Source organism: Harmonia axyridis, chromosome 1 (genome assembly GCF_914767665.1).
Source record: "Harmonia axyridis chromosome 1, icHarAxyr1.1, whole genome shotgun sequence".
NCBI classification, from domain to species: domain Eukaryota; kingdom Metazoa; phylum Arthropoda; class Insecta; order Coleoptera; family Coccinellidae; genus Harmonia; species Harmonia axyridis.
The window spans coordinates 32,620,361-32,646,644 of record NC_059501.1 but is presented as its reverse complement, the minus strand read 5'-3'; the positions used below and the strand labels follow the sequence as shown (position 1 = coordinate 32,646,644).

Below are 26,284 nucleotides of genomic sequence, written 5' to 3'. Positions count from 1 at the left end.
TCTAGAAATACGGAATTTAGTAGGCTCAACCGTCGGTTATCTTTTTATAATACCGAACCTAAGTGAATCAATTAAGGGATCTAGAAAATGTGAACCATTCAATTGAATATCTACTTTTTGTATCCATTTTATTTGTATATATCCAACAGAAAATTTCGAATCAGAGTTCACACCAAGTATTTCTATCAATTTTCGAAAGGAAATACTCAATCGTCCACACCCTTCTGAATGAATTTCTTTATACGTTTTCATTTCAATCGATAAACTAGAATCCAACAGCATCATCCTTCAGTACATTATTCGTTAGAATCGATGAAATGGCTTTGGTACCTCAACATGCACATCGCCGAGGTATGTGTAAGAAGGTCATATTGAGTTTTAATATTTATTCAAAATCCAGTTTGTTAGTCTGGCACAAACACAGCTGGATAGAGATTGCGTGCCGGACCGTACGAGCGAGGAAGACAGAGATACAAGTGAAATAGTCGGTCTTCGGTGCCGTCATCCAAGACCGCGGTCTCATCTAGTGGTAAAAAAGACCAAAAACAATCTCCGAGCTCTCCGCGTATTATTATTCTCGAGAATCGTTTCATTTGAGCACCTAAAAACTTAAATGACCTCTTAGGCATTGTTAAGTTAATAAGTTTTACAGGTTGAGTTTTTATTACTCAGAAAATAGCTCTACGGTTAGTTCACCTATTAATTAGATGTGTTTTTGTCAGGTCGAGAAAAGATTTTACACTAATTGAGGAACACTCAACATGTGTAGTGAAATTGACTTTTGTTTTCTTGTGGGGTTTTTGGCAATGAAGAAACGTTCACGTTAAAAACTAGGGCGTTGTTCGTGTGTTTCCACCTACTGACTTTATGGACCACCGGGACGAATTGCCTTGTTAATAAAGATCATTGCATTTCCCAGGAAAGGTAGCTCCGCGTGTTGGGTACAAATTCAAAAAAATGTCATAAATGAAGACTTCACTTTTTACCGTTGATGATCGCTAGAGTTCCTGATCTAAATATTCGTTCACAATTAAGGTTATCATCTCGATATTTGACATATTTGATGTTATGAAAATATACCCTCAGATATCTATCGACTTGACATTTCTGGTTAATCTTGTCACGTTTATGTTTACTTCAAAGAGTCTAGGTCTCGTCTTTGGTTCAATTTGTTTCTGAAACTTCAGCTCGTGTATGAATTAACATATTTGAAAGTATTCTTTATCGGATTCGTTTTTTGTTCAACTTCCGAAATATGTGGATTTTTTTTAATAATTCTTTTACTTCGCCTTCAAGAGAGAAATCAACAAATTAGAGTTTTCGTGAAAATTCAAAATTTTCAGTTATTCTTCAGTGACGCAAACGATTTCAATTATTTACATCACTAACTTGGCCCAACAGCTCAAACTTTTCCAACAGTTCCAGAATTGCCAGACGAGTACTTTAATTTTGCGATCTGTGATTGCAAAGTGTTCACCATTTTTTTGGTGAAATTCCACAAATTCAATGCGTTGTTGAAGCGTGTATCGTTCCATTTTCAGTAATTTCGTAGTTTTTACTTGTCAACTGTCAAATGATGGAAGCTTTAAAAGTGACAGCTGCCCAGATAGCGTCCTATTCAAAATGGAACCTCCTCGGAAACCTCTAATTGGAAAACATTGTACAAATGTATAATTGATGCAAATTTATTGTATAGCGACATATTGTATTCAAAATAATATACCAACTAACACCAACGAATAATTCTATCATTAAAACATTTCTTAATGCATTTTCACGAACTCACCGTATATTCTATTGCATGTCTTCCTCAACTGAAAACGTGGTCATAACAAAGGAGTACGGTAAATTTGGTGAAATTTTTAGTTTTTATCTGGTCTTTTACAACAAATTTCTGAAACGTCATAGCTCTGGTAGAAAAAATTTCAGTTGTAGTAGAAAATTTAAGATATATACTGCCATATTTTCAACATTTTCAACAAAGTAAAGGACAGAGCACGCTCAAACTCAGCTTGAGTAGCCATTTGAAGACAGTTATGCCAACTCAAAAAAAAATTTCGGCAATCGCCCTTGGCGGGTGCTTAACTAATGGATATTCTCTATTTATTTTTTATGATAGTTTTGTTTTGAGTTTATCTACAATTTTCTGTTTACTTCTCTTCTGTTTTTAAGGAGTTTTCGATTGATATTTTTTTAAGATGTACACGAGGAGTTCTCCAACTACCAGATACCTACATATTTGCATATTTGCACCTAACAGTGTTCAAAATTCTACAACAAAATAGATCTGCAAGACTGCGGCGATGAAGCGATTGAAGTCAACATCATTCCAGTAAGTCCAATCGCATCAAATGTGTTTTCCCCTAATTAATATAATTCTAAAGCACGTTAGATGGCGTCCATTGAACGATAAATCGTCATCGTATGGCGTAAAACCGAAGTATCTATCGGCGGTAATAATTATTTTCCCACATCACCTGCATTGTTTTACCGATTGGAAATCGTAAATTGATTGTAATAAACGGTTTTATTACCGCAGCATTATGCCAACGCGCTAATGGAGACCCAGTTAGATATCTTACCCGAGGATACATTTCGTATCAGATATCGCACTATCGACCTCTTGGAGCTAAACGGATGGCATTTACACTCCAAATCGTAATTGCCGTATAATTCAATTATCATTTTCATTTACATACAATTAAGCCGGGGGCAACGGGAAACATGATTTTCCAGCCGATCGTGAAGCGAATGCCCCATTGTTTCAATTCTGGAACAAGCTTTACGTGGTTTAGCGGAGCTTGTCTTGTACTTTTGTATTTTATGAATTTGGTAAAAGTGGACGGGACACGAGATCGCCTTGTAACTAACTGTCCTTGCGGTTCATCCAGGACGATTTATGATGCACTCGTCATGCAGTTGTCAATTGTAAAGAGTTTTTATCGATTGTTTCGGAGATGCTTCGGAATTTCTTCTATGGAAACAAGACATCTCCAGGTCACGAAGGAGGATATCGAATAGAACACATATTTATTGAAAATTATGGAGACTTGAACTATTCAAATTAGGTTTGAAGTCGTCGTAACATCGGTGATTGTCAGTGGCGACGCCAGCTTTAAAGAATAGGGACTAGGGAGCCAAGGAGGGAACCTGAATTTTGAGAAGTATCAAGATATACAGCGAGATATACAGGTCCATCTTGTTGACGTTTAATTCATATTGTATTTTTTGCTCATGCGATACTTCATGGGGAGAGGCAGCAAAAATTTGAGGTCCACCCTGGCCTCCCTCTAGCGACGCCACTGTTGATTGCAAAGCCAGAATCCGCAACTGATCCACGGAATGACGTTCTCAAATGTAAAATTTTATTTTTGAAGAATCAAACATTGGACTTACCTATCATGAAATTTAAAACTAAATGGTATAAATCGAGGTATAAATATATTTTATTTTTATTTTATTTATAGTAAGATACTGGAAACAAATCAATATTCATTTTCGAAATTCATGCATTGCGATATTCTGAGATATATAGACAATAATGAGCCATTGTGTTCAATTCGCAGTTGTTATTTCAAATTAAGGTTACATGGATACATTTATTTATAACCCTTAATACCATTGACCCTCGCATTGGCTCTATCTCTTTTGAACTTGTCATGAACACCATTTTTTGGAAAAGTGTGCAATTTTCTCTGTTTGACAATTTTTTGTTGTATACCTACTTATGATTATACAACTCATGTTTTGATGAACCAATAGAATCCGTAAATTTCCCACTCGTGACTCGAGATGTGCTCTCGTCGAGGCTCTCGTGCTGTTTCGCGAACTACGACTCGAGAATCGGTGTATAATCGAATATTGTCTATGCTCTTGTGATATTATAAATCAAAAGTAGTTCGGTAACTATATAGTTCGATCATAAACCGAAAATAAAACTATCATCAGATGATTTTAGGATTTCACGAGGTCTATCACAGAACATGATATGAAACTTTCTATTCCCATCGAGCATCATGAACTCCTTCATTAATCAGAACAGGCGTTTTCTCCTATAAACCTCCCTTAAAAACTTTTGCGAAAAATTTACCTACAGAAATCACTTTTAAGAAATTTACAGAATGAGAAAAGAACACGTGCATTCAGAAGCTTAGTATTCAACATTTCAGTTGATCACAGAATTCTCACGTGAGTCTGTTAATTATGGATCTCGGTTTAATTAGCTAAATTAGCGGATTAGTGATCTCGAATTCGGATTGGTTTGTCTGATATTAATTTATATGACCTCGGCTTTAATATAAGTACGGATAAACTGGATATATAAACTCTGTTTAGAAGAGTATGTACGCCATTCTCGACGCCATTAGTCATACATTATTAATAATTAAGTCTGATTATTTGCAGAGAAAGACAGTCGTTTCCAGCGGAAGATCAAAATTTTGCACGATTCTTGAAATGTAGGTACCTATAATCATCGGTATATTCTATAGATGCAGACGAAATATCAAGCCAATCGGATCTGTAGTCACGGGACCGGTGTGAATTTGGCAGACCGTTTCCAGCAGACTGTTTGACGGAAACACCCGAAGGCGGTGACCAGTGGCGTGCGGCAAAAAAACGATTTATTATGGAACTATTCTCTAGATCGGATAGATATTTAGGAAGTGGATTCCGTATAGTATTCAGAGTATCCGTTGGAGGAAATATTGATTTTTTATAGATCTCGGGATATTTTAGCAACGTTTTTATTCAAATTATCATCAGTCTAACTTGAAAAATTATTATCTACGGAAGTACGCGTCAGAGCATAACCATATTTGGAATGTAGATTACTATTAGCGATGTGAATGAACTGTGAAAAAATGATTGACTTCCCTAGGGATCCAGGGTTAGTTTTTCCAACCCTTATATTTCGAAAATTCGTAATTTCGGAAATACGCGTCGGAGCATAACTATATTTGGAATGTAGATTACTATTAACGATGTGAATAAACTGTGAGAAGATGATTGACTTCCCTTGGGATCCAGGGGTAGTTTTTCCAACCCTTAAACTTTGAAAATTCGTAACTCAGAAAGTACGCGTCGGAGCATAACCATATTTGGAATGTAGATTACTATTAGCGATGTGAATAAACTGTGAAAAAATGATTGACTTCCCTTGGGATCCAGGGGTAGTTTTTCCAACCCTTATATTTCGAAAATTCGTAACTTCGGAAATACTCGTCGGAGCATAACTATATTTGGAATGTAGATTACTATTAACGATGTGAATAAACTGTGCAAAAATGATTGACTTCCCTAGGGATCCAGGGGTAGTTTTTCCAACCCTTATATTTCGAAAATTCGTAACTTCGTAACAAATACGCGTCGGAGCATAACCATATTTGGAATGTAGATTACTATTGGCGATATAAATAAACCGTGAAAAGATGATTGACTTCCCTAGGGATCCAGGGGTAGTTTTTCCAACCCTTATATTTCGAAAATTCGTAACTTCGGAAACACGCGTCGGAGCATAACCATATTTGGAATGTAGGTTACTATTGGCGATATGAATAAACTGTGAAAAGACGATGGACTTCCCTTGGGATCCAGGGGTAGTTTTTCCAACCCTTAAACTTCGAAAATTCGTAACTCGGAAAGTACGCGTCGGAGCATAACCATATTTGGAATGTTGATTACTATTAGCGATGTGAATAAACTGTGAAAAAATGATTGACTTCCCTTGGGATCCAGGGGTAGTTTTTCCAACCCTTATATTTCGAAAATTCGTAACTTCGGAAATACTCGTCGGAGCATAACTATATTTGGAATGTAGATTACTATTAACGATGTGAATAAACTGTGCAAAAATGATTGACTTCCCTAAGGATCCAGGGGTAGTTTTTCCAACCCTTATATTTCGAAAATTCGTAACTTCGGAAATACGCGTCGGAGCATAACCATATTTGGAATGTAGATTACTATTGGCGATATAAATAAACCGTGAAAAGATGATTGACTTCCCTAGGGATCCAGGGGTAGTTTTTCCAACCCTTATATTTCGAAAATTCGTAACTTCGGAAACACGCGTCGGAGCATAACCATATTTGGAATGTAGGTTACTATTGGTGATATGAATAAACTGTGAAAAGACGATGGACTTCCCTTGGGATCCAGGGGTAGTTTTTCCAACCCTTATATTTCGAAAATCCGTATCTCGGAAAGTACGCGTCGGAGCATAACTATATTTGGAATGTAGATTACTATTAACGATCTGAAAAAACTGTGAAAAGATGATTGACTTCCCTTGGGATCCAGGGGTAGTTTTTCCAACCCTCATATTTCGAAATTCCGTAACTTCGGAAATACGCGACGGAGCATAAACATATTCGGAATGTAGATTACTACTAGCGATGTGAATAAACTATGAAAAGATGATTGACTTCCCTAGGGATCCAGGGGTAGTTTCTCCAACCCTTTAACTTCGAAAATTCGTATCTTCGGAAATACGCGCCGGAGCATAACCATATTTGAAATGAGGATTACTTTAAGCGATAAGAATAAACTGTGAAAAGATGATTGACTTCCCTTGGGATCCAGCGTACCACGATTCGTTTATCGCGCAATTTCAACTCACACAGGATTCAGCCTGTTGTAACCAATTGGTATGGCCACAACCCAAATATAATCGATAATCTGTAAAAACACCGATTGTGTGATCATCTCTGCGGAGATAATCGTAGTGAAAAAGAATTGGTCTAGGATATGACTGAAACTGTTTCTTACACTGAGTTTATTTTATTGTTTTTCAGATTGATAACAAGAACTTGTTACAGGTTTATACACTGTTAAGTATATAAAAAGTGAATATGACCTTTTTTGTTTAAAGGGATTACCCTCTCCAACTAGAAGTACGCACATTAACTAGTGAACATATAATAAATCTAACAGTGATTGCAGCAGACTTAAATATCTACAAATGTTCATTGTATCATCCCTTAATTCGTAAAGTGGGAAATATGGGTTTTCTATTTGTTATCATATTTTACAGGTAGAAGTGGGATGGACCTATGTGGGTGGAAGGAGAAAACAGGGACAAAACTATTACGTAGAGCACCCTATGGAGTATATCTACATAGTAAATTGCTAATTTCAACAAGTGCAACAATCAATTCCACTCAAACCACTATTTCGAATTTTCGAGATATAAGGGTTGAAAAAACTACCCCTGGATCCCAAGGGAAGTCAATCATCTTTTCATAGTTTATTCACATCGTTAATAGTAATCTACATTCCAAATATAGTTATGCTCCGACGAGTATTTCCGAAGTTACGAATTTTCGAAATATAAGGGTTGGAAAAACTACCCCTGGATCCCAAGGGAAGTCAATCATCTTTTTACAGTTTATTCACATCGTTAATAGTAATCTACATTCCAAATATAGTTATGCTCCGACGAGTATTTCCGAAGTTACGAATTTTCGAAATATAAGGGTTGGAAAAACTACCCCTGGATCCCAAGGGAAGTCAATCATCTTTTCACAGTTTATTCACATCGTTAATAGTAATCTACATTCCAAATATAGTTATGCTCCGACGGATATTTCCGAAGTTACGAATTTTCGAAATATAAGGGTTAGAAAAACTACCCCTGGATCCCTAGGGAAGTCAATCATTTTTGCACCGTTTATTCACATCGTTAATAGTAATCTACATTCCAAATATAGTTATGCTCCGACGAGTATTTCCGAAGTTACGAATTTTCGAAATATAAGGGTTGAAAAAACTACCCCTGGATCCCAAGGGAAGTCAATCATCTTTTCACAGTTTATTCACATCGTTAATAGTAATCTACATTCCAAATATAGTTATGCTCCGACGAGTATTTCCGAAGTTACGAATTTTCGAAATATAAGGGTTGGAAAAACTACCCCTGGATCCCAAGGGAAGTCAATCATCTTTTTACAGTTTATTCACATCGTTAATAGTAATCTACATTCCAAATATAGTTATGCTCCGACGAGTATTTCCGAAGTTACGAATTTTCGAAATATAAGGGTTGGAAAAACTACCCCTGGATCCCTAGGGAAGTCAATCATTTTTGCACCGTTTATTCACATCGTTAATAGTAATCTACATTCCAAATATAGTTATGCTCCGACGAGTATTTCCGAAGTTACGAATTTTCGAAATATAAGGGTTAAAAAAACTACCCCTGGATCCCAAGGGAAGTCAATCATCTTTTCACAGTTTATTCACATCGTTAATAGTAATCTACATTCCAAATATAGTTATGCTCCGACGAGTATTTCCGAAGTTACGAATTTTCGAAATATAAGGGTTGGAAAAACTACCCCTGGATCCCTAGGGAAGTCAATCATTTTTGCACAGTTTATTCACATCGTTAATAGTAATCTACATTCCAAATATAGTTATGATCCGAGGAGTATTTCCGAAGTTACGAATTTTCGAAATATAAGGGTTGGAAAAACTACCCCTGGATCCCTAGGGAAGTCAATCATTTTTTCACAGTTTATTCACATCGCTAATAGTAATCTACATTCCAAATATGGTTATGCTCCGACGCGTACTTCCGTAGATATTAATTTTTCAAGTTAGACTGATGATAATTTGAATAAAAACGTTGCTAAAATATCCCGAGATCTATACAAAATCAATATTTCCTCCAACGGATACTTTGAATACTATACGGAATCCACTTCCTAAATTTCTATCCGATCTAGTGAATAGTTCCATAATAAATCGTTTTTTTGCCGCACGCCACTGGTCACCGCCTTCGGGTATTTCCGTCAAACAGTCTGCTGGAAACGGTCTGCCAAATTCACACCGGTAGTCACGGGAATATTGGGAATTTCTTTATCAATATTCTTCTTCAATTTTTTATTGTTCTGATTATGCGATCAAAAATTTCGCACGAGGCTTTAAATTAACTTTCTACATCTACGAACAAATCTCATCTCGATCGAATCTGCAGTTTTGAAATTAATAAGAACACAAAATTTTGAACGGATATATATTTACGGAACCCCTAATCGGATTTTGCACATCAACGAACGCACGACATTCGAAATTCGATAGTATAACCTGAAAATTTCAAGCTTCTAGATCCTTCCGTCCGGTGGTTATTGTTTTTACGGCCGGCCGAACAATATCGAATTTGAGAAGAGTTTCGTCATCAGTAAATATAACCTCATCGTTTGTTACCTCAGAATGATAAACATAGATAGGGAGAGCATATGTCATTTTCAGTTAGCAAATTTTATCCCTAACATGAATTATCAAATTTGACATGAAGCGCGCGGAAATAAAAAAATATCAGTGATACGCTATTTTACTCAATTCACGAGTTTCTCCACAAATAACGCACTTCTTATGTCCCGAAGTGAATCAACGTTTCGTATCAAATCAAAATATATTGAAGTAAATACCTGAATATATCAGAAATTCAGTAAACAAACTTCAAGCGCACCAAACGATGTGAAACAACTGATGACACTAGGAGAGCAAAGTGGCCAAACCTTGGATATCAGCAGATAGATACAGAAAATTCTGCTAACTATAAATTCGACAATTAGGAATAATATCGGATTCCAAATATACAAATTTAATCGGAAATTACTCAAATAAATATATTTCATTCACTATAATATACAATAATAACGATAGGTATAGTAAAATGGTGGATTTGGAAATATATCACAATCCGACAACGTAATCTAACCATGTGGGTAACATGCGAGGTAACATGTAAAAATTGCGTATACTCCCTCTATCTCTGTTTATTATTTTTTTGTTACCAATCTCGGCTCAAAATTCGAAAAATATAGACATTGTTACGAAATTAATAAGTTATCGATTCGGAAAAAGAGTGCTCAAAGATGTAAAATATTAAATCGAAGAATTTCTGTATCAAACCTCATACAAAAAAAAAACTGTTTCCAAAGTTCGGCTGCATATTGCTTCCGAGATCGCTTCGCAGTTGTGCAAATTTTGAAACACAGGAAAGGAGCCGTAATTCGACACTTCCAATGATGGATTGGATGTTGGTTTACCTGCTCACATAATAGTCTGTTACTTTAAAAGCTAGGTATCTATCACACTTCCATTGTAAGGGCTGTTGAACGTCGCAACCACGTGCTGATTTCAGAACTGCGACAATAGACTCGCATAATTTGGTATTCTTTTCGATAGTATAAGCCATTTCGGAACCTCTGAACCTCGGCTATGGTGTTATATTCTCGGTATTACCTATATCAATATTCGAAATAATGAACTCTCGAAATCAAAAAAATAGGAGAAAAAGTAAAGACTCAGATATTTTCAAAATTTTGTATTTGATCAAGTTATAAAACATTTTCCAGCATCGTTGCCAGAGTGGAGACTCTTCATCCTAGTTTTACCATTTAATCAAAATCAACAGTTGGTTGTCAAAATATTCTCGTACATCGAATTTTTGAATCTTATGTTTGATTTCGAAAAACTATGGAATTTGCATGGTATTGCAGAAACAAATCAGAATAACATATCGGCAACATAGTGAATAGATGACATTGCATAAGTAACACAAGGGAAAGCAAATATCCCCAAATTTGAGAAAGCTCCAAGTCTCGCTCCAAGTAGTATAGCAGTAAGTATTTGGTTGGAACCAACATATCTCTAGGACTCTAGGTGTGACGCCATATCATACTTAAAGTGAATAGACTATCTATAAGAGATCATTTCCTAAACAGAGAATGTCAATTCTTCCTCCTGTTAAAAATAATTGAATGGTTCTTAATTCGGTTCTGATGACTTTTAGCTAGACTTTTAGACTCAGTCGATTCGGTGCAATCTGTTATCAAAAATTCAGAAATTTTCTTATCGACAAAAACGTGAAAATTTCAGAAATCAGAATTCTTCTAAAATTCAGAAGCAGTTCTTATTTCAAATGCTGTATCAGTCAATTGAATAATAAACATCGAATACCAATCCAAATATTACATAATAATCGAACAACGGCAACATTCACCAGTGGAATGTGCCCACAGTAAACAATATTCAGTGATTTTCACACTTCATCCCAATAGGCGGTTCCTCTAGCATTAGGTGCATAAGGATTTCAAAATGCAGTGTCGAATTTTAAAGCGCGAAGCGTGACATGTTCGCAGTATATTCTGTGGCCGTAAAAAGTAAAAGAGTTGCAAATTCATCGCTCGGCTATTTATAGGAGACGTTTTTCAGGGGCTGCTCCAAATACAGCCTAAATCGTGTCTGCGGAATTGCTCTGTCTGCACAAACAACGTGAAATAACTCAGTTCAAATTTATTCGATCTGACGAATTTTCGCAGAATTTGAACATTATAACGGAAACCTAGAACAAAATGATCCCGAGTGGAAATAATACACTTTTTCAACCTATCTTTGGAATCATGGTAGGTTAAGAACCTTAAGATTAATCGAGTGTAAATGGAAACAAACAGTTTTTCAAAAATACAATATTCATCATAATAGGTATAACTTATTCAACTATAAAGTGTATGACATTGTTATTTTGCTTATCAATCTTCTCCCAGTTGCTATTTGTACGTTCTGCCTGTAAAGCACTGAAAATAAATATCTCAAAAATCCCTTTTGGGAAGAAATTATTCGCCTCTATTAGTTTGATAATTATTATGCCATATTATTCATATAAATATATAGAGGCCTGATTAGAAATAGACAATATATTTCGTTAAATACTATCAGGGACTATCAGAATAAGATGCTGGCCTCAAGAGTGTATATATATATCTTTAGATGTTAGCATTATGAAATGTTCCTATAAAACTATTTTTTGAATCTCTTGGCTTTTCAGTTGAAATTAAAGTTGAAAAAAAATTTTTTTTTGATAACTTTGATAACTTCATAGATAGGTATTTTCAGGAGATGTGTTATTCAATAAATATCGTTTAATGTTACAAACTCGATTACAAGGACCATGTCGATGTGTATATTCAATGTTTCCCACGAAGTTTCTAATTTTTTTTTATCGGAAACCGTTCGTCGAACGGAAAAATATAAAAATTCAGAATCAACTGTTAAATGAATGAAGATTTCAAGAAATTTTTTTTTTTAGAAAAACCGAAAGCAAATTGCAATTGCGTGCATAATATTCTCGATGATATTATTTCAAAAATGTATTTAATATCCTGTAGAGAATGTAGAGATGCCACAGTTTGAAGAATTTAAATTTTTGTTTTGAAAGCATAACAACCTTTAGATCAAATTTTAAGGTTTGTGAAAGTTTTTCTTCTCAGAATAACCCTCGGAATTACCTAACGATTGACACTCTTACTCTTAACAACCCGTACTTATATTGTGTCGGTGTTTCATTCATTTATTTCTGATACTTTTCCATCTTAATATCGAGATTATTTTACTGGTTCTCTCCACCCAATACATTTTCAGCCTATGTAAGAAGACATTACAAAAAGATTAAAAAATGATGTGACTCTTGCCATATTCAGCAAGACAAACAAACTCAATTAGTTACATACTCGTTTACATTAATAAAGTAAAGAATTAAATAAGTTGAAAGACTCCTAGAATTATTAGGTACATACCTTCTGCGGTAGGCGAGGCGGTAGGTACCAACTAGATATGGCTTTTGACAAATTAATCGAGAAACGACTTAAATTTTTGCTTATGAATTATTAGAAATTGAAGAATTTGTAGAAAAACATAAAATTATGCGGTACTCAAAATGACTCAAAAACTTCAACGATTCATCGACATTCAAAAATTGCATTGATTTTTTCAAGAAATACTTAATTTGGGCTCTGTAAATATAAAGGCGTGCAGTCTCCTTTTCATATACCTCAATTTCATATTCAAATGAATTCGAAAAATTATTTCTATTCTTTCAATATCTAGACTCTACAGAGAAGACACTGACAGCACCTCCGAAATATGATACCTACTAGCAACCTGAGTGGTTTATTCTATACAGCAGCCACTCTTCTGAAGTGGTTGTTCAAGTGTTGATAAACATACGACAGGCAGTTTCATACCTTGCAAGAATTTTGTTGTAAATATTTGAAAAACCCACTAACCACTCAAGATAAAAATGATAGTAGGAGGCATATTACAAGACGTTCGAGACTACCAAGACACAAATCATTCTGAAAAAAAAACCTTCGAAGACCCTTCAAGGAAAGAGATGAAGTGACAATAATTTATAGATAAAGAAATATTTGGATAGTATAGCCAGAACAGAATTGACATAGAAAAACGCAAATTTTAAAATTCACGAAATATTTCGAATCGTGTGAACCTTCCATGTATATTGAAGGGTTATTTGGAAATTAAAGCTGTAGAGTTAAAAAATGATATTATTGCGCGACCAACAGGTATTCAGCAATGACCAAGAGCCGAAGACATGCACCAAGAACCGGCGGCAACAATTACCTGTAAGAGTAGCAAAAACAGCAAGAAGAAATGTAATAAATATCCATGAGTCAAGCATCTACATAATAGGCGCCACATAACCCCGCACATGGTCACTGTCACTTTCGTAAGGGATGCGCAACAGCGTCATGGACGCAAAACCACTTTACATCACACGTCAAACTAAAGCACGACGCGCACTCTATGACTGCCCGTCGACTACTAACTGGGGGCCAGCGGCGAGTGCCCCCTTCAGCATCAGTGGACCAATCCCGTGAGTCGATGAGCTTCTTTGTGTGTCTAGATGTGAAAGAGGGCCTCCGGATCCACTTGTTACCTACAAAGATATTGTCTAATACATTCGGCATTATTGGAAGGAAAGGGTGCTGAAGAATTGGTCCTTCGAGTCGGATTTGATCAACATTGTGACATGTGTGATTTTCTTCCAATTCACGTTTCTTCTTGGAAAAAGAATTGGTTCAACTTGTTCGACAGTCATTCCTCGAATGGGTCAAGAAGATTGTACAAAATATTCATTTATTCCGAATGTTTGTAAAATTTTTTCAGTCTATACTAGATACTATAGAGAAAGGATTTTCGGTAGCAAATGTTATATTCAGCACCATTAAGTTTATACAGGGTGAGTCTTAGAATTTAATTAAACCATAGGTTGCTTTCATTGAATACAATACTGTCTTTCATTAACCATTTTTCCAGATTCGGCTCAGGTAAAAAGTTATAAGCGTTTAATGGTTCTTTGATGTGTTAATGGTCTCCAAGCTTTTGGAGTTCACACCATAAACTATACACATCGATATAACGCAGAACTCTATCAATGTGAACATTGGAGTTCTATGAAATACCTATATTATTTAATGTTGGCAGATCCATGAAAATTATGGTTGAATTTGCAGTAGATCACATTTTGCATATTAAATTCTCAAAAGATGTGCACTTGTTTGAAAGGCTGAGACCACGTTATATTCAAATCAGTCAACCTTTATTTTTCGTCATAAAGTAAAATAGTAATGAAGTTTATAATTTTCATTAAAGAACAGTAGATGAAACATTTCGAGAATGACGTTTAAAATAAAGGTATAAAATTTTGAATAACTAGTAATTCAAAATAAGAGATATCTGATGAAGCTACCGTATAGCGAAACAATTATTATTCACATAATTATTAATTCGAATCAAAATTAGAGAAACTTGTATTTGATATCAATAATAATTCTCCCTTTCAATATTTTTCCTTTTAACTACAGCTTTGAGCCAGATTTCATTACGATACTTTAAACATACCTCCTAAGGTTTGCATTTTTGGAAATTATTCAACAAAACAACAATTATATTCATTTTTTCGATGAATTTCAAGAAATATTAAAGCACGAAAATACTAAGGGGACAAAATCCTATGCTTCCTTTAACAAATATTACAAAACCTAACCTCACATCGTGTGACTTCAATTCCTGCTATTTGAGTACCTACTCAAGCATCTTTTCTGAATACAAATATTCTATTGCTATAAAAACTTTGAACATTACTAAAAATATCATAATGTGAAAATTGTTGAATCTCTATTACTTTTCGCATAGATTCCTCTGAAACTCTCCTTCAAACTAGTTTCAACCAAAAATCAACCACATTATCAATTCATTTCTTACCCCGTCATTATCAGCGAGTTTCATCTATTCTTCAATAGAAAAATATGCTAGTCCGATATATCCAACAGGAAGCTGAATACAGATTGGAATTATTGGAATCCCACATACATCTTCATTGTCACTGTCATTTATGCCGGAGATACAAGATTACACTCTCTTTACGTAGCCAGCACTGCAGCATCCATAGTTCCCGATAAGTTTATCGCACAGAGGATATGCGTGGATGGAAGATTGTGTATTTCGGCTATTTGTGCCATATCTTCATGCTGATTTTGGGGGCGAGTATTGACCAATTACTAAAGATACATATGCTCTTAACAACTTCGCTAACTGCTTTCATTACAGTTGAGATGAAATCGTGAGTTAGTTTGTTGAAAAATTATTATTCAACATTAAGTCCAGCTGTTATTTCAAAATGCTCTCGTTTTGATATAATTTGATGATTGTATCTTTGAGATATTTATGGCGATGAAAAAGCCTGATAACTATCAGTGAATCTCAGCTCATACTTAGGTACGTTTGACAAATGAATTTTTGATTAGTACCATCACTTATTCATTCATCAAAGATTACTTACTCGATTTTTATAATAATTTGATTTTGAATTTTCCTGAGGATTAATAGAGAATGGTTTTTTTCGAACTCGTTAGCCGATACGACAAAACTACAAGAAACCAAAAAATCTAGTAGTGGACCAAAGCTTTTTTTTGCATTTCGTTTTAATACATCAAAAAAAGTTCTGGAAGAAAAAAAATAACACCTATTTGCATTCAAAATTATAATGAAAACTTTGAATGGGAATATTTATCCAAATTTAATTGAAATATTTTGTGGAGGGAAGATGCAATCAGAAAAAAAAAATTAACATCTCTCCGAGAAATCTGTCCTATTCGTTTGTACTTCCAATTTAGGAACGCCATGTACATAACATTTATTCATTGGCTCAGGATTTAAGAATAAGATATAAGGCATATCAATAACCGAATAAATATCATTTATCACTTCAAAAAAAAAGTCATTATCGACTAATTATGATTTAAAGGAGGATCAATCAACTTTGAACCAACTGATGGAACAGATTATAAAATTTCAATAATTTTTGTTTGTCAATCATTAAATAAACTGATTCTATCTGAAAAATATTCGAATCAAACTATTATCTATTAAGGAACATTTCAAATAACTCTTTTCTAAAAGCTGTTTGAGTTGGAAGACATATTATTAGGAACTGTAGTTGGCGGAACCTGAGATATTCTCTTTGACGTCTTCAGCGGCAATACATCGTTTACCACAAAATAAATCGAGATAACCACTTTTTCGTGTGGTATATGATTGCCTTTTATGGTTGAATTATTCGGTTGAGAGAATGATCTTTTTGCAATAGTGAATAGAATCCTAATGCTTTTTTCGATATCTTGGAAAAAAGACAATATCGTTTGAAAAAAAACTTATTCTCAATGAATGCTCAGGGTTATTCTTTTTCTTTATGAGAAAACCGTCAGTATTAGGTATTGATAAGATCATAGATGGACAATGGTAGAAAATCATAAAAGCCTTCCTTACGTTTGAAGGTTTCTAACATTAGTTTCACAAATATTGCAATATCAAAAGCTCATTCAAGATTTATGAATATCCAAATCACAACAATTTGGTAACACCTATATTGTCAGATTATGGTCCATGTGATTTACAATACAACAATATAAATTATTAATAGCACATTATTTATAGGGCGCAATATATGGGCATTATGAATGTCCTTCGCGCAGGAAAATATAGCAAATTATGTTCTTTCTATCAGAATATCTATGATCGCTGACGAATCACGAAAAAACTGTCGGATAAACCATGTTTTAGAGTAGATAAAGGGAAAAAAGATGAATTCTTGGAAATTTTTATTTTGGAAATATCTACTGTCATTTTTCGAAGTTTTTCACGTCCTTGGAAAACTTCATTGATAGGTCATTGGCTTAACCGATAAAACTCATTCTTTCTTACAAATTCGACTGTATTCGTATGCATGTCTTCAACGCTCCTTTCACTTTTCAATAAGTTTTTTGCTTTTTACATAAGCTACAACCTCGGCAATCACTTCTTCATTAGATTTTGTATCCTAGGAGCATCTATCAACCGTTGTTGTCGATGGAGCAGTCTGAATAACACTTAGGGCCCCCGCAGACTGCAGACTTTTTATCGGCCGATAGTTTGGTCGGCTTCTTAATCAGTATGGAGAGGAATGCATATGCGCACACTACAGCGATTCAGTATCGGCCGATAAAAAAGTTTGATGGCCTACCCGATTACATTCAAACTAATCTGTCGGCCAACTATCGGCCGACTGTTTAATCAGTATTGGCGCATACGCTCCTGAGCATACATGACGATTGTTTAGTAGACCGATAGTTCAGTTCGCTCTGTGATTTGGCGTCGTGTGCGTGTATTTTGAATATGGCGTCGCCCAAATCTCAATTGTTGATTGTAGAAAGTTCGGCCGGCTGTTGGATAATCTGCGCCCTGTTCACCAACCAAACTGTTTAGTTGGGTCGGTGTGCGCACTTTCAGCCCAACCCGACCAAACTATCGGCCGATAAAAAGTCTGCAGTCTGCGGAGGCCCTTATCAAGCCACTGCTTACATAGTATATTCTTCCCATTCCAAAAACAGTGTTAATCTATACAAGAAACTCGTTTTTATTCATTTTTCAAGAGAAAACAAATGTAGCATAACCTAATCATTAATATCTCAATCCGAACTTAACTCTATGACACTTATTTTTTAAAGCTTGGTACTAACGAAAATTGAAAGTGATATAATGCTGGCGGTGCCATCTATGCTCCAGGCCCGGGACGAGGTGAAGTGCTACACAATAATCAGATTCTCCTGCAAATTGAAGCGTGAAAGCACGATAAAAGTGTGAGAATGAACTTTTTCCATAACATTAATGCCATTTCGATATTTTTTTTTGTCCTCGAATCTGCTAACATATCGGCATCTGCAACAATGTGGAAAAGGATATTATCAGAAATACAATAATAGATTATATCGAGCCGCATGAATGAGTGTTATAGATATGTTATCCAGAAACCACAACGTAAAAACCGCAGCGGAAGTTTTGAATTAGATGCTATTCATAAAGTTATTAATGAAATCCTCTGGCCGCAGAGAAATAACATAGCAGTTACGTCTGAAATGGTAGACTGGGTTTCTGGGAAAAATTGTAACTGGACTGCATTCAACAGGGGATACCTTCATTCAGTAGCGTTGATATAATATTTGGATTATATAACTGATATTTGGATGAACCCATTTTCCATAGTTACGACGTATTGATAAGTGGATGTTCCTTCGACGATGTGGCATAATCATTTTGATGTTCCGCCTCCTGCCATATTGGGACCATATCCATAGTAACATTCTTGGCGATTTTTAAAAAAAAATAAATGTCAAGCTCAGTGAAATGTCATTGAATTATGAATTATCAATATGCAGTGTATTGATTATGGTTATTGAAATTATTCGTTATATAATCGTAACGAATACCAACTCGAGCATTGACAATATATTTCGATTATATGAACCTCTTCACTAGATGTAGTACGCGAAACACCACTCGAGCTGCTCGAGCTTGAAATAGTATGTTCTAAAACAAGTTGCAGAATGGGATCCTATTCCAACACGAATGCGAAATATTGCCTTCTGCAACGAGTATTAGACGATATTTTCTCTATTTTAGTCAAGCTTTGTGGAATATTGTCGAAATTCAATGAACAATTCAGATTATACATCCTAGTGTCATTTGTATTGTATCTTGGCAGTTGGTGTGACTGTTACGAAAATTGACAGATTACGGAATTTCAGTTTGAATCGTACGTTTCGAATTTTGAAATAATTTATAATAACGCATGAAACTCGTCAATTATGTCTGAAGAAATCGATTTAACACCAACAGAATTAAGAGAAATTGCGAATATAATGTCGAAAATCATTTCACTAAATCCAAATTATATTATATTGACAATTTGATGTGTGTTGAATTTTGATAGGATTGGAAGTCATAGATAGACAACCACAAAACGAAAAATATAACGGAATACAATGCTGTAATGAGTTCATTAGAGGACTGTTTTTAGAACTGTAATGAACTCATTACGGAACTGAAATAGAGAAACATATGTATTGCTACAATCATACTGAATACAATATTTCACCGCAAACTCCAAGCCTTCAGTTTCGGAGTTGTTAATTTTTGATTTTATCATTATTCAAGGAGTTTCGAAGGAAAATTTATATGTAAAATCTCGATTGAACAAAATAAACTGTTTGACGAAGAAATTATTATAAATTATGAAAATAACCATTTGGCAATATTTTTCTTGAAAATAATTTCGTCTAAATGTTTACCCTCGCGTTTGCGACAACTCCAAGATTAAAATTCCTGATGACGGCTTTGCAAATATGATGCGTGATGAGTCCCATTTCATGGCTGATATTTGTAAACTTCAGATTCAAGGAAACCCCACAGGTAAAAATCGATAGGCGTTGAATCGAGACTACGGGGGGGCAATGAATATCACCTCTCTTGGAGATTAAAATGCCTGAAAAAATTTCACGAACCCCTGTCAGAGAAACTTCGGACTTAGGTGAAGTTGCTTCATCCTGCTGGAACAATATTCTCTGGTTATATCCAGGAAAGTTATACAATTCAACTCATCTAAAATTTCGCATAATGTTTTGAATTCATGATAAGTATACCCTCTTTTTGTCTTCAGAAAAATAAAGAAGTTCTACATTTCAGGAATCATAAACTCATCTAACAACTTCAAATAACGTCTTGAATTCACAGTAGTACACGCTTCTTTTATCTTAAAAAAAAAATAAGGAAAGTTTTACAGTTCAGTTTCACACTACTCTAACATCCCCACATAACATTCTCACAGTAATGCACGCCCCTTTTGCCCTCTCATCTTCAATGAAGGACCGATAATTCATAGCGATGACATTGCACTCATTGCAGCCCATACGGTCACATTTGGCGAATGAAGGGGTTCTGATCAGAGATATCACCGAGGCTTCAGTATATAACCAATACACATTGCCCAAACTTTATGCCAAGTTGCACTACTGTGTGTCTTACGCCATCCACAGCAAAGTAGTAAGAAATAGGTCTAAGAAAGATAGGAGGATCAGAACACCCCCACAGAGGAACTTCCCTGGTAGAGACCAGAGGACCCAACCTCAGAGGAAATGATGCTTGCGTTTCGCCTTGGTTGCATTCCAATAGCAGCAGTTCTACTCCATTCGAAATGAAGGTATTGGTAAAAGTTTGTAAGCGCTCAATTGCCTGATTTATGAATTCTAACCACTGAATGGCATCTTTAGGTTTCAATTCTTGCACCAATTGACTTTTATAGGGGTACAGCTTCAGATCTTTGAGCGAAAGGCGTGTAAGCAGGCGCGGATCCAGGCCCCACTTTTGGGGGGGAAACTTTTAGATACTCAAAATACTGAAAATGTGGAACCCAGACACTTCCGCCATTTTGGTCATTTTTTTTTTAGTCATTTTTTGCCATTCATTAATATTCATTTCACCAAATGTATTGAAGGTGAAATTTTTGCGGATCTTGTAATTATTTGAGCCTTAGTATGTCAAATTCTAGGAAGGGTGGCAAAATTTAAGAGGTGCCCAGGCTATTTGGGGGGAAACGTTCCCCCCGTTTCCCATTCCCTGGATCCGCGCCTGCGTGTAAGTGATGATCTATGTACATTCAAAGCATTTGTACGCTTTCGAATGGAATGGTCGGGATCATCACGAACAGACGTACTCTTCCGTTCTCAAAAACCTTGGGCAATCAGGTTTTGGTTTATCTAGTTTTTAAAGTCTCCTCAAAGAGCTCATTTCCGAATGAGAGGAATACGTTGAACATCGTTTAACTAAACTCGAATTGTCATTTCTGTAAAATTCGATTACGCACAACGCGCGATCAACTCCCGAGGAATGTTTCATTGCCACTACATTCCCAAGAGCTATGCTACCGATTGTAGCGCCCCTTCAAATGCTTGTTTTCACGCAGTTCACATATATAAACTTTCTTTTGAGACACCTTGTATTATATTATAATATGATCATCATAATCACACCCCTACCAACAAATAGAGATAGCTTTTGGGTAAGCTAAAGTACCTTTAAAGCGGAAAAGCTCGAAACAACCATCCTCTCGTATTCATTGGTCTAAACGCTCTTTTAAGCTTTTTGAGATATTTGACCAGGAAATATTAAACCCTTGCGTCAACTTTGCTCTGGAGGCGAATTTGGAGGTTGAATTCAAGGATGAATCGTAATTGCTACCGATCTTCAATAATATTATGCATTGGTTATCGTCTTACCGAAAGGCATCACTTCTTCAGATTAAATTCACCGTCATATCATCAATTACCTCTCGAACCAGAGATGTCCAACTCCTATAGCTAAATACTCCTCATTAGATAGAACTCAATTCGATCCTGTTTCCTGCATCATACCACAATAAGAAACAAACCATATTAGGTACACACCACCTATGAGCTAGACAATGTTTGTACCGAAGGAAACATATCATTTTCTAATTGAAAACCATTCGATAATTGGCCAATTGATCTTGTGGCACCCCTCGGTGCCTTTTGCTCCCATTCGTGTACATGTTTATTACAAATAAGGCATGTTTACTATAAATCGACGCATCATTAAAAATAACAAATGAGCGTTGGTGGCGTGCCTAACAGTTGTAAGTCACGGCCTCCTGCTATCAGGGCATCGTCTACCTGGCTATCCGATAGGAAGGACCATAGTGTCGAAACAAGAGCTGCTTTGATAATAGACTATCGGAAAGATATATGGAAGTGTGAAATATGGGCAGACCTGTGGAATTTCCTTCACATGCATAATATGTTTTCTCTAATTCTGTGGTTATTCCGTTCATTCTTCCACATCTTGTAGAACAAAATCGTGCGAGAATATATCAGAAACACACAGTTTTCATGGTTATATTTTATTATTCTATGTTGGCACTCCGAACTTTCCGCCACGGATTTATCTGTCAATTCATCAATTTGCCTTAAAGAAATCAGTTCTGCCAACCAACATTTTTCAATGCAAAAATCACTAAATTATATTTATGGAAATATTTCATTAATTTCAATGAAAATGCAATGAATTAGAGAAAATAATATATAATACTCGTACAGAAGGCTCATTCTACCACTCGTTCATTCCAAAACTCGCCACTTCGTGGCTCGTTTTTGAATTTTGATCTCATGGAAGAATATCAATGCCTTCTGCACTTGTATTATAAATAACTATAACATTACCGACAAATTAACTTGAATCATTGTTAATATTGAGTCGAGTGGAACTACGTGATTTTGCGGATCTACAGGGTGTGGCGTAATTAATGGATAATCCTGTACTGGCGAATAGGGGAGGTCATGGCCGACCAGAAAATGTAAAGTTATGTTTAGTAAAAATATCATAGTTTTCGAGATATCGGACAATTTCATATTTTTCTAAAAAGTGCAAACATGACGATTATCCTACTTTTTTTTTATAAATTAAGAAAGATGGTAGGAATTTGGTAGTTTATCTCATAGTACAGCTATTTGAGAGTAAAATAAAAAACAATGCCCAAAGAAATAACAAGATTTGTGATCACAGCATTGAAATTAGTGAGTAAAGGTGCAGTTTTTCGAAAAAAATGAAATTGTCCGATATCTCGAAAACTATGATATTTTTACTGAACATAACTTTACATTTTCTGTTCGGCCATGACCTCCCCTATTCGCCAGTACAGGATTATCCATTAATTACGCCACATCCTGTATGTATTTGCTCCTAAATGAAAATTATTTTTTTATAAGACAAATATTCTGCGTCCATTGGACTGTTATCCATCTTATTGAAGAGGTGCAACTATGCTAATAATATGGTTCTCATTCATGCTTTCCGTGATTTCATGTTACCTACCAGTTAAAGGTTATGCAAGGATATCTTTATAACTATGTTTCAATTTGACATTTGTATGGCCATCCTTGAAGGATAATCTTGCGATTGTTATAATCCTTATTGAAGAATAAGATGGAATTAAAACTCTCGCTATGTCACTGATATTGATCACTTAACATAACCATATAAGTAATTTGTTTACTTGAATTGAATTTTGCAAAAAAAAATTGATTTTATATTTTCTGTTGAAGCTAGGAAGTCATGTTGAATTAGGTATTACACATGATGATCAAATCGAAAAGTAGCGACAGTAACAAGTGTTACCCCCAAGTATAGCCGAGGAAAATTCTAAGTGTTCTTCATTTATACTATCAGATATATTTTCCCAATCAAAAAAAAAATTTCAAGGGGTTTGAACCCGGTGTTGTTTATTGATTATCATGAATTGAAATTTGCTAATGAAGTAGAAACGATATTGGTAGAGAAGAGACGTTTTAAATGACGCAGCGAAAATGACGCGTTCAAGTCGCGAGAAATATTACGCATTATTCCTAATTAAAACACAAAAGTAAATGGTAACAAAATGTACTTGCTACAATACTATGCTAGTAATCATATCTGAATTCATTTCGCTTTGTAAAAAAATTGATTAGATGCAACATCGACATCCTTTCATTCCTTTCCCTATTTAGATATTGGTATAGGCCATAAGGCCTATATCAATACCATATCTAAGTTATTTCGATTTCATTGTTGTAGATTTCTCGAAATAAGTATAATTTTGACTCCTGGATTAAAGTGAAATTTACAAGCCTCAGGCTTAACATAATATAAAGGAGAAGAGTTTATTATTTAGATGAAATTTAGTTATTGAAATTTTTATAAATAGATCGTTCAATTTGAAGACAGCGCTCTGATAGACGCATATTCTTCAATTGATAAGTAAACTATAAAATATTTCAGGACACAGGTGATATATGGAAACTATATAGTAAATGAACTTTTGATTGATAAAAAATGGACTTGGATTAATAAGGATGTTCCAAAAAATCCAGATAATATGCAGGGTGTTCGGTGACTAGGAGCGAAAAACTTCAGGAGGAGATTCTGCATGAAAAATAATTACAGTTTGCTATACCGGGTGTCCCAAGTTATGGTATACAGGCAATATCTCGCTTATTTGACAAGATAATAAAAGAATAATAAAATTGCTTTGAATAACATCAAAGTACCTTTCCAATGATGAATAAAAAAGATTCTTACATTGACAGCCCTGTGGTAGCTATACCCCTCACTTTTTATATTCAAATGGCACTCCCTGTATATTGTCAATGAACATTCTATTTGGAATAAAACGATAGCACATACTTGGTATTTTTTCAGTAATAACAACAAAAGCATTAATATTTTGTGACTTCTTTTATGTTATTTAATTATCCTTATGAGAATGAAATGACTCCACCTATATTTGTACGAACTTTACTTATAAGAATTTTTTGTTTTGAAAAACCGATGTTTTTATTACAAAAAGCTTGGTTAAAATGTTTCTTCATTTTTTAAACTGCAGAGTAGGTATTTTGGCTGCAATTCATACTTCACAATAAACAGGAGGTCCATTTGAAAATAAAAAGTGAGAGGTAGCTACCACAGGGCTGTCAAATGTAAAAACCTTTTTTATACATCATTGGGAAGGTACTTTGATGTTATTCAAAGCAATTTTTTATTATTTCGTCAAATAAGATAGATATTGCCTGTATACAATAACTTGGGACTCCCGGTATATATTTTTTTCGAAATGCTATATATTCACCGATACGCGTTCATAGAGTTTTTTTAAAACTGAATCTTTACCGACTTATTGCTCTGAAACCGATCGAATATTCTATTCGAGGAGAGACGGGTTGTTAAACTTTGACAGATGACGAGTTCTACTCTGTTATCTGTGATGGCGAGACTGCCACGTGGCATAATATTATAGTATTTTTCATTTCTTCAATGAATTGACTATTATTCGCTAGTTTTTCTTTTATTTTAAAGTAAGGATGTTTAATTTGTTTGCATAAAAATGACATCTCTCAAAAAAAATACAAGAAATATTTTTTGTCATAAATTGAATGAGAGATTCGAAAATGATTTTCAATTTGAAATATCTCATTGGCGTATAATTTTTTTTATTTTACAACCTACATCCAAAGTATTCGAAATAAAAAAAACTATTCAAAGAATTAAGATAGCGAATAGAAATTTATATTTTGGTTTCAATCTTTGAATTCTGTAAAAAGTATGAAATGATTTTGAATTTCTAGATGATTTCAAATGGCGAATTCGATAGGGGAATGCTTTTCCAATCTAATGACTGTAATCAAGACAATCCCGAAACATTGTGGGACGTCTCAATCCTGTTGCGGTTAGTCGGCATCCTACATTATTCCCTTCCGTATAGACCCAGCTGATTTGACAATCGATAGCCTAATAATATGATATCTCTTTTATTGTTTCTTGGTTTCCGGTACATTGCTCATCGGGTCTTCAATATCAAAACTTTCGGTAGGGTTATATTGACGGAAATATCGTTTTTATTGGGTATTACAGGAAATAAATTCTCGAGTATCTCAGGTGTTACCTCTTTGGCTGAATTATTTCTGAATAGTTAAGGCCGCAATCTGTCCTAAATCACAATAAATTTTTGCACTCTTGCTCCAGGGGAATAGTGGGGTATCACTGCAAATACAGGGTGTCTGGTGAGGAATGGGACAACGTTTAGGTGGTGATGAGGGATGTCTAAAGGAGTGAGAAAATGCCATTTGAAATCATCTGCGGTACATGGTTCCTGATATACAGGGGGTTTTAGAAAAAATGTGGAAATTTCAAATGACCACAATTCAGGAAATGTGAGAGCTAATCTGATGATTTTTCGTATGAACAAGGATAGAGTCAGTACGAATCTGTTTGAACGAAAAATTTGAAATAAAATCAGATCCGGACTCAGAAATTTCAGTTTATCTGAAATTAGGTAAAAACAACACCCTGTATGCGGTTTTCAATTTTTTTGACTTCAGATTCTGAGAGAGCAGGAAAAATACTTTTGAACTCAACTGTCATCCCGAATGGCACAAATTTTTCCTGCTTTCTATGACCCTTCGAATGTCAATCTTCCGATTTTCGCTCCTTACATATTATTATTTTCTCGACATTTCAGAATAATGAGATCTCAGATAGTTACTCATAAAAAAAAAGG

At 35.0% G+C, this 26,284-nt stretch overlaps 1 protein-coding gene across 2 annotated transcripts in view; it reads right to left on the bottom strand.

The window, feature by feature from the left end:
- Positions 1-13,656, bottom strand: part of LOC123670549 (protein jagged-1b) — a 173,831-nt gene extending 160,175 nt beyond the window's left edge. For both annotated transcript variants that reach the window (XM_045604037.1, XM_045604038.1), the window contains exon 1: positions 13,429-13,656. In XM_045604037.1, coding sequence (XP_045459993.1) covers positions 13,429-13,518 — 90 coding nt within the window. In that variant the 5' untranslated portion in view covers positions 13,519-13,656. The remainder of the gene's footprint in view (positions 1-13,428) is intronic.
- Between the last annotated feature and the right edge of the window lie 12,628 nt (positions 13,657-26,284).